Source organism: Leptonychotes weddellii, chromosome 5 (assembly GCF_054177405.1).
Source record: "Leptonychotes weddellii isolate Sample4059 chromosome 5, ASM5417740v2, whole genome shotgun sequence".
Taxonomy (NCBI): Eukaryota; Metazoa; Chordata; class Mammalia; order Carnivora; family Phocidae; genus Leptonychotes; species Leptonychotes weddellii.
This window is the reverse complement of record NC_138373.1, coordinates 81,687,730-81,701,242: the sequence shown is the minus strand read 5'-3', so window position 1 is coordinate 81,701,242 and position 13,513 is coordinate 81,687,730. Positions and strand designations below refer to the sequence as shown.

Genomic DNA, 13,513 nt, shown 5'->3' with positions numbered 1-13,513 from the left:
AGGTACACTGGAACAAATTATAGCAGAGAACTTCCCTAATCTAGGGAAGGAAACAGGCATTCAAGTCCAGGAGGCACAGAGAACGCCCCCTCAAAATCAATAAAAATAGGTCAACATTGTGGAATGTAACAGTGAAACTTGCAAATCTCCAAAAAAAAGAGAAAATCCTGAAAGCAGCTAGGGACAAGAGGTCCATAACCTATAAGGGTAGAAACATTAGACTGGCAGCAGACCTATCCACAAAGACCTGGCAGGCCAGAAAGGACTGGCATGATATATTCAGGGTGCTAACTGATAAAAATATGCAGCCAAGAATACTTTATCAAGCTATGATGTCATTCAAAATAGAAGGAGAGATAAAAAGCTTCCAGGACAAACAGAAACTAAAAGAATTTGTGATCACTAAACCATACCTGCAAGAAATACTAAAGGGGATTCTTTAAGCAAAAAGAGAGGCCAAAAGTAACACAGGCCAGAAAGGAACAGAGACAATATACAGAAACAGTGACTTTACAGGTAAAACAATAGCACTAGATTCATATCTTTCACTAGTTACTCAGAATGTAAATGGGTTAAATGCCCCAATCAAAAGACACAGGGTAGCAGATTAGACAAAAAAGCAAGAACCACTGATATGCTGTCTGCCAAGAGACTCATTTTAGACCCAAAGACACCTCCAGATTGAAAGTGAGGGAGTGGAAAACCATTTATCAGGCTAATGGATATCAAAAGAAAGCTGGGGTGGCAATCCTTATATAGACAAATTAGATTTTAAACCAAAGACTGTAATGAGGAAGGACACTATATCATAATTAAAGGGTCTATCCAATGAGAAGATCTAACAATTGTAAATATTTATGCCCCTAACATGGGACCAGCCAAATATATAAGCCAATTAATAACAAAATCTAAGAAACACATCTATAATAATACAATGATAGTGGGAGATTTTAACACCCCCCTCACTGCAATGGACATATCATCTAAGCAAAAGATCAACAAAGAAACAAGGGCTTTGAATGACACAATGGATACATTCAGAGCATTACATCCTAAATCAACAGAGTACATATTCTTCTTGAGTGCACATGGAACATTATCCTGAATAGATTACATACTAGGTCACAAATCAGGTCTCAACTGGTACCAAAAAACTGGAATTACTCCCTGCATATTTTCAGATCACAATGCTTCGAAACTGGAACTCAATCACAAGAGGAAATTTGGAAAGAACTCAAATACATGGAGGCTAAAGAGCATCCTACTAAAGAATGAATGGGTCAATCAGGAAATTAAAGAAGAATTAAAAAAATTCATGGAAACAGGGCGCCTGGGTGGCTCAGTTGGTTAAGCGACTGCCTTCAGCTCAGGTCATGATCCTGGAGTCCCAGGATCGAGTCCCGCATCGGGCTCCCTGCTCAGCGGGGGGTCTGCTTCTCCCTCTAACCCTCTTCCCTCTCGGGCTCTCTGTCTCTCATTCTCTCTCTCTCAAATAAATAAATAAAATCTTTAAAAAAAAAAATTCATGGAAACAAATTAAAATGAAAACACAACTGTTCAAAACCTTTGGGAGAAGTATATAGCAATATAAGCCTTTCTCAAGAAACAAGAAAGGTCTCAAATACACAATCTAAAGGAGCTGGAGAAAGAACAGCAAATAAAGCCTAAATTCAGCAGAAAAGATTAAAGATTAGAGCAGAAATCAATGAAATAGAAACCAAAAGAAAAGTAGAACAGATCAATGAAACTAGAAGCTGGTTCTTTGAAAAAATTAATAAGACTGAAAAATTCCTGGCCAGACTTATTAAAAAGAAAAGAGAAAGGACCTAAATTTTTATTTAAGAGGAGAGATCAGGGGTGCCTGGGTGGGAGTCTGCCTTTGGCTTGGGTCGTGATCTTGGGGTCCTGGGATCCAGCCCCGCATCTGGCTCCCTGCTCAGCGGGGAGTCTGCTTCTCCCTCTCCCTGCCACTCCCCCTGCCTGTTCTCTCTCTCCAGCCCCCTCTTCTCTGCCAAATAAATAGATAAAATCTTAAAAAAAAAAGAGAGATCACAACCAACACCAAAGAAATACAATTATAAGAACACATCATGAGCAATTATATGCTAAAAAATTAGGCAATCTGGAAGAAATGGATGTATTCCTAAAAACTTATAAACTACCAAAACTGAAACAGAAGAAATAGAAAGCCTGAAGAGACCCATAACCAGCAAGGAAATTGAAGCAGTTATCAAAAATCTCCCAATAGGGGCGCCTGGGTGGCTCAGTTGGTTAAGCGACTGCCTTCGGCTCAGGTCATGATCCTGGAGTCCCGGGATCGAGTCCCGCATCGGGCTCCCTGCTTGGCAGGGAGTCTGCTTCTCCCTCTGACCCTCCTCCCTCTCATGCTCTCTGTCTCTCATTCTCTCTGTCTCAAATAAAAAAAAAAATAAATCTTTAAAAAAAAAAAAAAATCTCCCAATAAACAAGAGTCCAGGGCCAGATGGCTTCCCAGGGGAATTCTACCAAACATTTAAAGAAATATTAATACTTATTCTTCTAAAGCTGTTTCAAAAAATAGAAATGGAAAAAAACTTCCAAATTCATTTTATGAGGCCAGCATTACCTTGATCCCAAAACCAAAGACCCCACTAAAAAGGAGAATTAAAGACCAATATCCCTGATGAACACGGATGTCAAAATTCTCACCAAGATACTAGCCAATAGGATCCAACAGTACATTAAAAGGATTATTCACCATGACCAAGTGGGATTTATTCCTGGGCTTCAAGGATGGATCAATATCCACAAATCAATCAATGTGATACACTACATTAATAAAAGAAAGGACAAGAACAAGAACCATATGAACCTCTCAACAGATGCAGAAAAAGCATCTGACAAAATACAGCATCCTTTCTTGAATAAAACTCTATACAGTGTAGGATAGAGGGAACATACTTCAATATCATAAAAGCCATATATGAAAAGCCCACAGTGAATAGCATTCTGAGAGCTTTTCCCTAAGGTCAGGAAGACGACAGGGATGTCTACTTTCACCAGTCTGAGCAATCAGATAACAACAAAAAATAAAAGGTATCCGAATCAGCAAAGAAGTCAAACTTTTATTCTTAGCAGATGACATGGCAACTCTATGTGGAAAACCCAAAAGGCTCCACCCTAAAATTGCTAGAACTCATACAGGAATTCAGCAACATGGCAGGATATAAAATCAATGCACAAAAATACATTTCTAGTTGCATTTCTATACACAAACGAGACAGAAGAAAGAGAACTTAAGGAATTGATCCCATTTACAATTGCACCTAAAACCATAAGATACCTAGGAATAAACCCAACGAAAGAGGAAAAGGATCTGTACTCTAATAACTATAGAACACTTATGAAAGGAATTGAGGAAGACACAGAGAAATGGAAAAACATTCCATGCTCATGGATTGGAAGAACAAACATTGTTGAAATGTCTATGCTACCTACTGCACTTTATACATTCAATGCAATCCCTATCAAAGTATCATCCACTTGTTTTCCACAGAGCTGGAACAAATAATCCTAAAATTTGTATGGAACCAGAAAAGACCCCAAATAGCCAGAAGAATGTTGAAAAAGAAAACCAAAGTTGGTGGCATCACAATTCCGGACTTCAAGCTCTCTTACAAAATTGTAATCATCAAGACAGTATGGTACTGGCATAAAAAGAGATACACAGAACAATGGGACAGAATATAGAGCCCAGAAATGGACCCTCAACTCTATGGTCAACTAAACTGCGACAAAGCAGGAAAGAATATCCAGTGGAAAAAAGACAGTCTCTTCAACAAATGGTGTTGGGAAAACTGGACAGTCACACGCAGAAGAATGAAACTGTACCATTTCCTTACACCATACACAAAAACAGACTCAAAAGGGATAAAAATTCTAAATGTGAGACAGGATTCCATTAAAATCCTAGAAGAGAATACAGGCAGCAGCCTCTGTGACCTCAGTTCCAGCAACATCTTGCAAGACATATCTCCAAAGGCAAGGAAAACAAAAGCAAAAATGCATTATTGGGACTTCATGAGATAAAAAGCTCTTGTACATGAAAGGAAACAGTCAACTAAACCAAAAGACAACATATAAAATAGAAGATATTTGCAAATGCCTTATCAGATAAAGGGGTGTTATCTGAGATCTATAAAGAACTTATCAAACTCAACACCCAAAGAACAAATAATCCAGTCAAGAAATGGGCAGAAGACATGAACAGTCACTTCTCCAAAGAAGACATAGAAATGGCCAACAGACACATGAAAAAATGCTCCACATCACTCGGCGTCAGGGAAATACAAATCAAAACCACAATGAGATACCACCCCACACCAGTCAGAATGGCTAAAATGAACAACTCAGGAAACAACAAATATTGGGGAGGATGTGGAGGAAGAGAAACCTTTTTACACTGCTGGTGGGAATGGAAGCTGGTGCAGCCACTCTGGAAAACAGTATGGAGGTTCCTCAAAAAGTTAAAAATAGAGCTACCCTATGACTTAGCAATTGCACTACTAGGTATTTATCCCAAAGATATAAATGTAGTGATCCGAAGGGGCACCTGAACCCCCAATGTTTATAGCAGCGATGTCCACAATAGACAAACTACAGAAAAAGCCCAGATCTCCATGGACAAATGAATGGATAAAGATGATGTGGTATATATATGCAATGGAATATTACTCAGCCATCAAAAAAGGAGAAATATTACCATTTGCAACGACGTGGATGGAACTAGAGGGTATTATGCTAAGCGAAATAAGTCAATCAGAAAAAGACAGTTACCATATGATCTCACTCATGTGGAAATTAAGAAACAAAACAGAGGATCATGGGGGAAGACAGGAAAAAATAAAACAAGATGAAATCAGAGAGGGAGACAAACCATAAGAGACTCTTAATCTTAGGAAACAAACTGAGGGTTGCTGGAGGGGATGGGGTAACTGGGTGATGGACATTAATGAGGGCACGTGATGTAACGAGCACTGGGTATTATGTAAAACTGATGAATCACTGACCTCTACCTCTGAAACTAATAATACATTATATGTTAATTAATTGAATTTAAAACAAACCACAATCCAATCAAGGTTGAATCATTGCACTGTATCTGGCTTTTTCTATCTTTTTATTCTTGAATACTGCCCCCTCTATCCTTTTTCTTTACAACCCTGAAGAATGATCAGTATTTAAAAAAAAAATCAGGGGTGCCGGGCTGGCTCAGAAGGAAGAGTGTGCAAATCTTGATCAATCTCCTATCTCCACGTTGTGTGTAGAGATTACCAAAAATAATTAAACTTTAAAAAGTCAGAGTACACCCAGTAAGAATACTATGTCATGGAATTTGTTTATTTACGTGTTTTTTTGGTTAAGTAAACTCTACGCCCAATGTGGAGGTCCAACTCATGACCCCAAGATCAAGAGTCACATGTTCTACTGAATGAGCCAGCAGGGTACCCCTCAGCCCTTGATCTTTTATGTACAATTTTCAAACAGAAGAAAACCAAAACCTCCCTACCCCAAAATCTCAGGAAATGGAAAGCTTTTCAAAAGTTTGGAATGTACTTATTTCTCAGTAAAAGCTAACCTGGACTGATACGAAGCTTTTTAGTCTTTATCCCTCCTCTTAGGGCGAATATTCCAGAAATATTACGTTATTTCAGAAGGGGATGTGGCCTCATGCCTAGCTGAGATGACATATAATGCATGGTTTATGGATCATGTTACCTTCCTAATACGTGAAACTTCTGAATTCAGAAGCTCATCAGATTCCAAAGGTTTCAGATAAGGGATTGTGGACTTGTATATATATACTGGGCCAACACATAAACTGATTTTATTGTTAAAATGTCTGAAAAACACAGGAGATAAAACATATCCCAAATGCTGACCTTTAACGGAAGTTTCCATTTCTGAAACAGGTTCTGATTTTTCTTCTCCATTAGATTCATCAACTTCTGCCACTGTTGTTAACTCTGGTTCACTCTTGTAGAGTCTATAATCTGGACCCTTGAAAGGAAGACATGTAATTTCAAAAAAAAAAAAAAATTGGCACAAGTTTCTTTTATAATGTTTACCTCTAAAGCTTCAAATCAAACCCCAAAAATTGAAAGCTTCAGTCAGCTATCTTGGGTACAGGCACAATTGATATATATAATTGATACATATATATATATATTACAAATAACATAGGGAAAAAAACTGAAATATTTTTAACCAGTAAAAGTTTTGGTTTTCAAATTAAGAATATTCATATTAGGGACAAAGTCATTAGAACATTTTTTATCCCAGTACATCTGAGGTCTGAAAATAATTATATTGTATTAATTAAATTAGCCCTATTCCTTATCTCCTTAATTCTCTTCTAGCTTACCACATTTTACATTTATTTGTTTAATCCCAAACCTCTTATTTCCAGCTTCCATGGGTAACATCTCTCCTTGGCAATGTCCACATCCTCTAATAGTTTTCCTAGATGGAACTGCCTATATCCCAACCCTTTTATCATTCCTAGCAACAATCTTTTTTCATTCTCACTTCTTTCTGATCCAAGGATATTTTGCCTCTAATATCCTGAAATGGTATATTTAAAATATGACTTCTTAGGCAAATGCAAAGTAACCATTTTACAAAAACATTTATTAAAAATATGAAATTATGAAGTATTAAAATTGTAAAAATATAAAAAAATGAGAATGGTAAAACCAAAACAGGAAAAGCACAAATGATAACTATATATAAACAAACAGAAAAACACTGGCTAAAAGTGGGGTTATAATTAACAAAAAGTTTGAGTGTAAAATAAACTTTCAAAAATGAGAGGGCAGGTACATGATTGATTATTCTGTGGCTACTGAAGCCACTTACACAGTGAGATCCATTTCTTGGATATCCTTGAACTTGATGACTCTTCTTTTCTTCAGGCAGATGGACTGGGCCCCTGCTATAACAGAGCAAGGAGCTGCTATCACTGGGCAGAGGGGGGATTATGGGAGGCTGCTCTGTAAAGTCATAGGACCGAGGAAGTGGAGGACGAGGTGGGACTACTTCCTCTTCCTAAAGATTGTAGAATAGTCACCTTATTTAGATAAGCATACTGAATTAAGTATATCTAAATTCTTTGCAATGGTAAGTTAACTTAAATTCACTTTAAGATAATTAAAGGGACACTGCCAAGCCAAAAGTCTCATATTGGAAAGTAAATAAAAAATGCAAAGTATGATAGCCAGTAACTGGGTCTTAAATATGGTTTTATCTAATTTTTTCCTGTAACATATGGGTTAGTGTTCATCTGAAGCTTAACATCAAAACAGATGTATAAAACTTCTGTTACTTCACTTTAAAAATAGAAGAAAATAATTAATTTAAAAATCTTACTTTTTTTTGGTAATTTTAAGAGACAAAATAAAGAAACATTTTTTTGATTGGTTTTAATACAAAATTCAAGACCACAGATGGTTTCAGTCAGGTTGACAGTATCTCTTTGTAGTTGTAATTTCTCTATGGTATGCATGACACACAGCCAACTTATCTATCAATCATCCTACAAATTTTACCAAGAATAAGAAACAATGATAAATATTCAAATTACTTGTATTAGAAAAAGTATGACAATGTTAAAGTTTTAACACAGATGAAAAGTAGTGATTCAACTTTTTTTTTTTTTTGCATTAAGGGAAGAAAAATCACATCTGTTAGAAGTATCAAAGTACTGAATCAGTGAAATTTCAAGATTAAAACAGTAACTTAAATATATTTAGGAAACATTTCTGTTATGAAGAGAAGACAAATTCTAATTCATGTGTTACACATTTAAAATAATTTAGAGATAGATAATCCAAACTTACCTCATTTTTGTACTTAACTGTTGAGAAAGGCTTTGACCCTGCCATACCTAAAAAAAACCAAAATGTAACTACTTACACTAAACATATTCTTTAAATCTACATTAAAAGGAATCATTTCATCTCATTTATTTTATCTTATTTTTAAAGATTTTATTTTTAAGTAATCTCTACACCCAAAGTGGGGCTTGAACTCACAACGCCGAGGTTAAGAGTCGCATGCTCCACTCACTGTGCCAGCCATGCGCCCCCATTTCACTTATTTTAAATGAAGCTTTCAGTTTCTAATCCCTTGTTTATTAATGTTTCCAGAATCTGAAAAGCAACTGTATTTAAAAACACAAATTAAAATATCTAGTTTAAACAAGAGTATAGGGAAATGGGTTTTCTGAAGCACTACTGATGTAAATATAATTCAGTACAATTATTTAGAAGGGCAATTTGGCTGTGCCTAGCAAAATGAAAGATGCGTGCTCATTTCCAACTTCTTGTAATCTCTAGCCTTCACGTTTAGCTATATATACAATAACACACACACACACACACACCCCACACACACAACATGGTTTATGACAGAAAAAAGCCAAATCCCATACCTGGAAACAACCTGTATGTCCAACAACACAAATGGATACATTATAGTTCATCTATACAATGGACTCTTACAGTTATTATTGCACTATACCGTTAAGGAGAAAAAACCAAATTGTTGAAAAATAAGTATACTATGATTCCATTCTTTGTTGTGGGGGAAAAAAAAATCACAAAAGCAAAACATTATGCATGTGTATAATTATATACAAAAAACAGTCATTTATTTTTGCTGTGGGTGAGGCTGGCAGAACTTCTGTTTTTTACTTTATAAACTTAGTGTACTGATTCAACGTTACAAGAGTGCCTATTTTCTGATGTCAAAAATCCATTCATATAACAAAAGAAACCCAATTCTATGCATCATCCTATTTACTTATTTATTTATTTAAAAAGTTTATTTATTTATTGTATAGTAATCTCTATACCCAACACGGGGCTAACACGGGGCTCGAACTCACGACTCTGAGATCAAGAGTTGCATGCTCTTTTACCTGAGTCAGCCAGGCACCCTGTGTCATTCCACTGAGATGTAAGATTATGGTCAATTACTGCAGAAAAGCTGATTTACCTGTTTCTGTAGTGCCTCTTTGCTGTTTGTGTTTACTCAGTCCTTCCATGACATCCTGAATTCTCCAAAGTTCTTTCTGAATCTGTGCACGCTGAATTCCTGCTGATTCAGTCTTTCACGAAAAAGAGCCCACATAGAAGGGGAAAAAAAAAAGTTGTAAATCCCACTAATTATATATTTAAAAAAATGAGAATTGCAGTGGATTAAGTTTTGAGAATATTTAACATGCTCTATGTGATTCTCCCAATTTTTCAACTTCTGTGGCCTTTGATGAAGCAGAGAAAGAAAAAATTCAATTTCTCAGACTTAAGTGCACTATTTCACATCTGTTCAATAAGCTTTGGCTTGCATTATTGCTGATCACAAGGAACTAAAAAATGGAAAACAAAAAGAAACCAGAACAAAATAGAAACTCACAAACTCAAATTAAAAAAAATATTTTTAAGGGAGAAGAAAAAATAAATGGGAAGTATACTAATTTCCTAAGTTCTAGAAATTCTAGAAAATGAGATCATATTGGTTTCCAGTAAGATTCTAATAGAACTCTATGACTTATTGATACTTTGGATAACAAGAAATATCATTTTTTGGAATGTAAATTTATTTATTTATTTATTTAAAGATTTTATTTATTTATTTGACAGAGAGAGAGACACAGCGAGAGGGAACACAAGCAGGAGGAGTGGGAGAGGGAGAAGCAGGCTTCCCGCTGAGCAGGGAGCCCGATGTGGGGCTCGATCCCAGGACCCTGGGATCATGACCTGAGCCGAAGGCAGACGCTTAACGACTGAGCCACCCAGGTGCCCCAGGAATGTAAATTATTTTTTTAAAAAAGGGCAGTGAAGTACAAAACTGTCACATTAACCAGAAAAAAATTTTAGCTAAAAAGTCCTCTGAGGGGTGAAAATATGCTTTTAAAGTCTATAAACATGAGGACTATGTGCTATGCTGCTTCAAAAAGGCACTACATAACCTTGGTTACCCAGTTTCCCAAGCCACAGGGCTAGAAGCATCAAAATAAAAGAAGGTAAGTATTCACACAAGACCCAAACACAAGGACAACCCAGGGATGTGAATACTGATAGAGACTTCTAGGGAGTGAATTTCAATTATAAAAATCAGATATGTGCACATGTATATAGGATACATATTATTTTTGCAATAATTAAAAAAAATGTATGTAGTTTTACCTATCTGAAAGGTGTGCAATGAAAATCTCATTTTTGTATTATTTTGCATTTCTCTGATTATGGTGACTCTGAACAGTATTCAAACACTTGTTAGCAATCTGAGTTTTACTTTCTATAGATTAACAAGTCATGTTCTCTGTCCATTTTTCTAATGTATCGCTTCTCCAAATCAAAGAAATTTCCTTGAAGATCAAAATAGTCACTCTTGTTGAATTTTAGTGGTTAACAGTACTTTTTGCCAGTATGCCATCTTTTAAGTTTGTTTATGTTGCCTTCATTGTTTGCTTATTTACTTAATTATTATTATTATTTTTAAAGTAAGCTCTATGCTCAATGTGGGTTTTGAACTCACAACCTCTAGATGAAGAGTTGCCTGCTCTCCTGACTGAGCCAGCCAGGTGCCCCGTTTACTTATTTATTTAATAAACACTACACAGTATGTTTTATGTGCCTGATACTATTCTAAGTGCTTCAAAAATATCAACATATTTAGTCATTATAATAACCTGATAGAGGTAGGCACTATAATTTTTATTTTACAGTTGTGAATACTGAAGTGCAGAGTCATTATGTAACTGGTCTATGTGCAATGTTATAGCTCATAGAGTGAGCCTTTTAGTTCTTTATTTTTCAAAACAAAACAATATTGTGGCCTTCATTATACCTTTAAAATATTAGTACTATTTTGTTAATTTTTTGACAGAATTCTGGAGGAAATCTGATTAGAACAGAATTTGAGTTTATATGAAGAATTTTCATTAGAGAATGTTAAATTAGGCCATCCATGAACATGGTATACCAATTCCACTTCTCTATTTATTCAAATCTTATGTCCTATAATATAGACATTACATTTTCATGATGAACATTTTTTGTTAAGTTAAATCAGGTAAACTGCTGTGGCCTGAAAGCTAAAAATGAATTTTCATATCCCAAGGGGTTATAAAAAAAACAAAACTGCCCAAGATTATGTGACCGAGTATATACATCTGCAACATCTAAAATATTTTAATATCTGGTCTTTTACAGAAAAAGTTTGTTGACCCCTGGGTTATTTCTTAGATATTTCAGGTTTTTTTTTTTTTCCTACTATAGTTAGTATTGACCCCAGTGTTCAATATAGAAGTCACAACCACATGTGGGTACTTAAATTTAGATAACTAAAATGAAATACAATTAAAAATTTAGTTTCTCATCACACTGGCAACATTTCAAGCCCAACAATAGCATGTAGCTCGTGGCTACTATACTGGACAGCCCAGATGGAGGACAGTTGGTTTTCTAAGAGTCAACTTTACTAACTTTTATTCCTTGTATTGACTTGTCTGTTGAGTCCATAAGGTTTCCAAGGCACATGGCTAAATTTATAGTCACAAGCATGAAGTGACTTTTACTATTTTCTCGAACATATATTATCTTCCCTTTCTCAGAGCAACACTTTAAGACAGGTATTACTGTTTCTATTTTACAGACAAGAAAATTAACACCTGGAACTTAATTCTAGATGTGAGTGTTTACAAAACTGGATTCTTTATGCTAAGCAGTGCTGCATCTTTCCCTATCCAATAACATATCAAAAGTCAATAGGCTAAAATAGTTTGATAAAAAAGAGGAATTTAATAGAGAATGCATTAGGATAAATTTTTATTTTTTTATTTTTAAGTAATCTCTATACCCATCATGGGGCTTGAATTCACAACCCCAAGATCAAGAGTTGCACACTGTACTGACTGAGGCAGCCAGGTGCCCTGGATTATAATAAATTTTATGAAAAGTTATCCTTTATTTGATAAGTCCATTTAAATTCAACACTTCAATACTAAGTTTAACACAGTTAGGCAGGAGCAAAAACATCACAGGGATCACACCGTGTGCCCAACAGAAAAAAGAACTTTTAAACAATGAGAAATGGGCCACTTCGTGGGATAGTAAGATTCCTATCATTGAAAGTATTTAAACCTATGTCTTAGGTGGCCAATAATGTAAAAACTATTAAGGGCATGCGCAAATCTTTTTTTTTTAAGATTTTATTTATTTGACAGAGAGAGAGAGAGCAGGAACACAAGCAGGGGAAGTGGGAGAGGGAGAAGCAGGCTTCCCGCTGAGCAGGGAGCCTGATGCGGGGCTCGATTCCAGGACCCTGGGATCATGACCCGAGCCAAAGGCAGACGTTTAACGACTGAGCCACCCAGGCACCCCATGGGCATGCACAAATCTAACGAAGTGGATTGTACAGTACCAGTCAAAACCAGTTGAGACAATGCAAAAAAAAATTCACTTCTGTACCTGAACTTCACCAAGGCAATCTAGCTGTTCTTGCATCTGGTTCCTGGTAACAGTTACATCATATTCTAACTTGTCATATTCTCTCCATGCTCGTTCCAGTTCCTAAAAATCAAAGAGCATTAATTACTTTAATGGGGGAAAATGTGCTTTTATATTGTTATCACTGCAACTACAAGCTTTCTAGGTTTTAGAAAATTGTGTAGTTAATATTGGGCAAAATAAAAACTTTTGTAATTCATTTTCCTTATAATTCATTTTTCCTTTCCTTTCCTGTTTAAAGCATTATCTTATCTACCCTTGTTAAAACTTCTCCATAAATGAAAAATACTAAATAGTTCTATTTTAGCATGTTGGATTTTCAATAACACCAGAAGCCTGATGTATCTTTACTCGGAATAAACTTACAGTAATGTAATAAACCTAATTCAGCTAAATAAATCAGTGAATCCTGCTTATAGAGACTCAATATAGATGCTACTCACCTATATTTTTCTCCTTTGGAAAAAAATCACCCCCAACCCTAAAATCACAGAGAAAATTTTCACATTGGTATTTAACCACCTGGCATCTATTGAATATGGAATGATTCTACAACTACAAATGGTCAAAAATACATGGTCACTTCACTGTTTCAGGATGCTGTTCTATGGGAGTACTCTTCTATAGGTTGTAATTACTCTTCAGACATTTCAGAGTGGTATGAAGTCAACAAATTGATAAAGTAAGGCAAGGATCTTGATCAGTTTTATTACTAGTATATGGTGTGGTGTTGGCACATGTAACACAAACAACAAAAATATAGGGAGCACTGTTGTAAAATGAATTAGTAACTCTTGTCTAAGAATCTTCCACAACCAGAGATTTCATGCCTTGAACTGTGCTGAATGAAGCCCGCCCCGGGAAATGTCAGTTTAACAACACTAATAGTCTTGGGATAAGGAAAGAGGGTATGGAGTATGGAGGAAAGGTTATTTAAAATAATCTAAACAGTTTTTTTTTTT

General features: G+C 35.7%; 2 protein-coding genes across 3 annotated transcripts in view; both read right to left on the bottom strand.

The window, feature by feature from the left end:
* Positions 1 to 13,513, bottom strand: part of PLEKHA5 (pleckstrin homology domain containing A5) — a 228,800-nt gene that overhangs the window by 21,692 nt on the left and 193,595 nt on the right. The window contains exons 20-24 of one of the 2 annotated variants that reach the window (XM_081821312.1): positions 12,513 to 12,614; positions 9,037 to 9,148; positions 7,878 to 7,924; positions 6,898 to 7,086; positions 5,922 to 6,039 (exon numbers count right to left, since the gene is read on the bottom strand). In XM_081821312.1, coding sequence (XP_081677438.1) covers positions 5,922 to 6,039; positions 6,898 to 7,086; positions 7,878 to 7,924; positions 9,037 to 9,148; positions 12,513 to 12,614 — 568 coding nt within the window. The remainder of the gene's footprint in view (positions 1 to 5,921; positions 6,040 to 6,897; positions 7,087 to 7,877; positions 7,925 to 9,036; positions 9,149 to 12,512; positions 12,615 to 13,513) is intronic. The other variant, XM_081821313.1, reaches the window with a different exon arrangement.
* The window catches only part of AEBP2 (AE binding protein 2), a 281,379-nt gene that overhangs the window by 143,186 nt on the left and 124,680 nt on the right, over positions 1 to 13,513 (bottom strand). The gene's annotated exons all lie outside the window — the stretch shown is intronic.